At 57.9% G+C, this 3,877-nt stretch overlaps 2 protein-coding genes across 2 annotated transcripts in view; one reads left to right on the top strand and one right to left on the bottom strand.

The window, feature by feature from the left end:
* LOC103809803 (protein groucho-1-like) overlaps positions 1-378 on the top strand; it is a gene marked incomplete at its 5' end in the record, with an annotated part of 845 nt that extends 467 nt beyond the window's left edge. Inside the window, 2 exons of the mRNA XM_009082672.1 lie at positions 9-87; positions 271-378. Of these exons, the coding sequence (XP_009080920.1) occupies positions 9-87; positions 271-378 (187 nt within the window). The remainder of the gene's footprint in view (positions 1-8; positions 88-270) is intronic.
* A 1,189-nt stretch (positions 379-1,567) lies between these two features.
* The window catches only part of LOC103809802 (transducin-like enhancer protein 2), a 10,777-nt gene continuing 8,467 nt past the window's right edge, over positions 1,568-3,877 (bottom strand). The window contains 6 exon segments of the mRNA XM_009082671.1: positions 1,568-1,591; positions 1,886-1,960; positions 2,039-2,115; positions 2,244-2,359; positions 2,667-2,743; positions 3,162-3,323. Of these exon segments, the coding sequence (XP_009080919.1) occupies positions 1,568-1,591; positions 1,886-1,960; positions 2,039-2,115; positions 2,244-2,359; positions 2,667-2,743; positions 3,162-3,323 (531 nt within the window).

Here is a 3,877-nt window from a genome sequence, read left to right as displayed (position 1 = left end):
CCCTCTACTGGGAAGTGGTTCGTGAGCACGGGAAAGGCCAACCTGCTGACCCCCTGGCGGACACCCTACGGCGCCAGCATCTTCCAGGTGTGGGGAATGTGGGGTTGGGGATCCTCTGGGTGAGGCTGCCCAGAGCTGCGCAGTACCACCCACTGTAAAAGTGTGTCAGCCCCAGAAAAAAACTCACCCCTGCCCCGAGTGCCAGGGAGTGGGGGTAAAACTTTGCTTTGGGGCTGCTGCTTGTGCTCACCCCTGCCCTGTTCTCTGCAGTCGAAAGAAACCTCCTCCGTCCTCAGCTGTGATGTCTCCACGGATGACCAGTTCATCGTGACTGGCTCAGGGGACAAGAAAGCTACAGTTTATGAGGTCATTTACTGAGCACGAGAGGTGCCAACTGCGGGACAGGCAGGTGTCCAGGTGGATGGAGGGGTGGACTCTACCTGCCAACTGCTGACTTCCCAAAGAACACACAGCCCAGGCCACAGCATCCCAGCCAGAGCAGAGTGGAGAGGGTGGAGGTGCCCTGGCACCGTGGCCAGGTGTCATGCAGGGCTGGGAAGGTGGCAGCTGCTGCTCACAGTGGATTTTTCTGGGGACTTTCTCCTTGGTTTGTTCTTTGTCAGTTTATTTCTAAACCCGGACTGCAGGAGTTGGAGGGGTGGGAGGTCTGGCATCGTTAGGGGTTTTGTTTGGGTGTTTTTTTAATTTTTAACTTTTTGTTGTGGGTTTTTTTGTTTTGTTAAGGCTCTGGGCCTTGGGGCACTTGGGCTCTGGTCACTCTGTGCCTCCCAGGGTGTATTTAATAATAAAAACAAACCAAAAAAGGCAGCTCTGCCTCGTCCTGGGCAGCAGCCCAGTGCTCTGTGGTGGTAGGATGGGTGAGACTGCAGGGGCAGGAGCCTCGTTCCCTTTGCCCAGCACAACTTGGTGTACAGGGCAGGTCTGTGCCCCATGGGGAGCAGTGGGGACCAGTGTGCCTGGCTGTGCAGGAAGGGACTGGAGCACAGCACTGGCTGTGGTGTCACCGCCGGAGCAGCCTTGGTCTCTGTGGGGTGTGGGCGCTGGAGGAAGTGGTTTTCAAAGGAAATGAGATGTGAGCAGTCAGTGCTGCTCTCGGTCTGGCCTCCTGCCAGCTCTGCCTGGGGCAGCAGAGCTGTTCCCCAGAGCCCTGGGGCGCTGGCAGGGCAGCAGGGTGACACCTGCGGTGGCACAGCTCCTGCCCCAAGACCAGCCTCGGGCCACAGCTCACCACATCAGCCCAGAGCCAAAGCTGCAGCTGCAGCACAGCTGAGCTGGGACTGCTGGGGCATATGGACAATCCAGATAGGAGCAGCTCCACCACGCTGGGAATGTCCTTGCCCACACTGCTGGCCAAAAGCAAAACCCCCAGGCTGCGCCCTGGGCACGGTTGGCAGTGCTGGCTGGGGAAGGTCTCTACCCATGAGCTTATCATTAAGGGACTGAAAACACAGTTAAATACGTTTCTTTACTGATAATTTACAGTAGTTTCCGCAGCAGAAAATGGGTGGCATTAAATCAGGAGCAGTAACTCAGGAGACACACACTGTCAGGCCTTGTCCAGCTCCCCGTGCTGCCAGCCCAAGGGGGAGAGAGAGATTCCAGGATGCCCAGCCCAGCCCCTGCCCAACCTGGGGGGGATGCTGAGCCCTCACCTACAACTTCAGGCAGAAACAGGCAGGGGAGCAGGGCTGGGGACGTGGTTTGGTGTCTGGGAGCAGAGGAGGAAGAGGGAGAACAGGGCTGTGGGAGGGCTGGTGTAGCACTGGAGGCCTTTGGGAGCCCCTGTGTCTTTGGGCAAGGTGTGGCCCCTTCCCTGATGGGCAAGGGATGGTGCCAGACAGGCCTTCAGGACACCACCTCCTACACTGTCACCAGAGCCCTTAACAATGAACTTGTCATTGACAGAGATGTCACAGGTCAGGACTGATGAGGACTCAGACTGAGGGTGTGAGAAGCAGGACGGGAGGGCAGGGCTGGTGGCTGGAGCCACCACTGTCCCCCTGTGCTTCCCCCACACCTGGAAGATGCTGGTTCCATGGGGTGTCCACCAGGCATGCAGCAGGTTCACCTTCCCCGTGCTCACAAAACACTTCCCTGGGGCAGAAGACAAAGTGGGTCAATGTCTGTGACTCAATTCAGGGGAGCTGACCATGGGGGAGGAAACCAAAAGGATCCACCTGGAGCTGTACACAGCCCAGGCAGAAGAAACAGTGCTCACTTACCACAGGAGGTGAATTTGAGAGAGAGGACACAGCTCTCGTGGAGGTGCAGCTGGTACTTGTCGGGTTTGGTGACGTGCAGGATCTCCACGTTGCTGCTCTCCATCCCCACCACTCCGCTGGAATGGAGTGGAAGAGAGGAATGAACAACTCGTGTGTGAGGCTCAATGCAGGAGTTGACCTCTCTGTTAGCCACACTGGAGCCAGATGGAAGGTGCCCGTTGTGCTCTGGCTAATGAGGGATGTAATTCCCCAGCTCCTTGTCAGCACCAGCTGCCAAGAACAAAATGTCAGGGTTGGACGCAGAAGGGGAGAGCAACTCCTACCCAGCCCTGCCCTGAGCCCTGGGGAAGGAGTCTCTCCCTGCTTCTGGCTCAGCCTCTCCCTGCCCACCCTCCCTGCAGCCCCAGCACTGCAATCACTTACAGTTTTCCTCCGGGGGTGGTGGACAGTGAAGATGAGATGGTGGTAGCCCTCAGGTGAGGGTGAGACTCAAACACCACCTGCACAAAGCAAAGGGCACATGAGGAGGAGCAGAGGAGAGGCCGTGAAGGTTGGGCTCATGCCTTTCCCTGCATGCCCTGGCTCTGTGCAAAGTCCCTGCTCGATGTGTCCTCCATATATAAGTGACAAAGGCCAAAATGGGCTCCCACAGACACAGCTCTGCACCAGTGGGACCAGTAGGCTCTTCTCTGCAGCCTCCCCCAGCCCCACACCCCCTCTGCCTCTGGAAGGGAGACCCTCCTACAGCTGCACCACCTGGCTCGAGCCCCAGGTGCTCCCCACCAGGAAAGCATCAACACTTGGGTGATGGCAGCACATGATGGCCATGGTGGACAGGTCTGATTTTGGGGAGCTCTGCTGATGGGGGAATGTCCTGCCTCCCTGCAGCCCAACCCCATGGGGTCAGAGCATCCTGACCATGCCCAGACACTCACCGCCGGTGTCGGTGGTGGTGGGCACCTTGGCAGGACACTGCCCGAGCAGGATGGCCAAGCTGGGCCCAGGGCTGTGTGTGAAGGAGTCGTGGGGTGGTGAGGAAGCAGAGGATTTGGAGGTGGGAGCAGTGTCCAGAGGGTCAGTCTGTGCAGCAGAGGAAAGAACAGCCTCAGTGGTGGGAGCACTGCCCGGGAGAGCCTTCCTCAACATCTCAGGTGTGCCAGGAGCTTCTGAACCCTGCAGAGGGGAAAGGAGCTCAGGAGGGGAGAGGGCATCCCTCTCCTCCTTTGCCCCTCACACTGTGCCCATGGCATGGGGCAGCATCCCTGCAGCATCCTTGCTCCCCCCATGGATGCCAAACTGCCACAGCCCTGTGCCCCTGCAGTGCCCACCACCAACACGAGGCCCCACATGCTCCCTCATGCAAAATTCCCCCTGTGTGGGGCAACCCCATCCCCAGCCTGGACCAGGAAGATGCCTGGGATGAACTGGCCTCTCCAATCCCCACAGGTATTTTATTCCTTCCTTTTTTTTTTCCCCTTGCCTCCTCTATTTCTTTGGCTTTTTCTGTCTGGGGATTTTGTCGACACCAGCAAAGGAAAAAAAAATTAATAACAGAGAAAAGCTACGTGCTGTGCTGGCAGATTGCTCAGGGTGCTTTGTCTGCTCTAATCCGATTGTGCCGGGAGCTGCTGCCC

This window comes from Acanthisitta chloris, unplaced genomic scaffold (genome assembly GCF_000695815.1).
Source record: "Acanthisitta chloris isolate BGI_N310 unplaced genomic scaffold, ASM69581v1 scaffold29869, whole genome shotgun sequence".
Lineage (NCBI taxonomy): Eukaryota > Metazoa > Chordata > Aves > Passeriformes > Acanthisittidae > Acanthisitta > Acanthisitta chloris.
The sequence above is the reverse complement of the archived record's forward strand: the minus strand, read 5'-3'. Positions and strand labels throughout refer to the sequence as shown.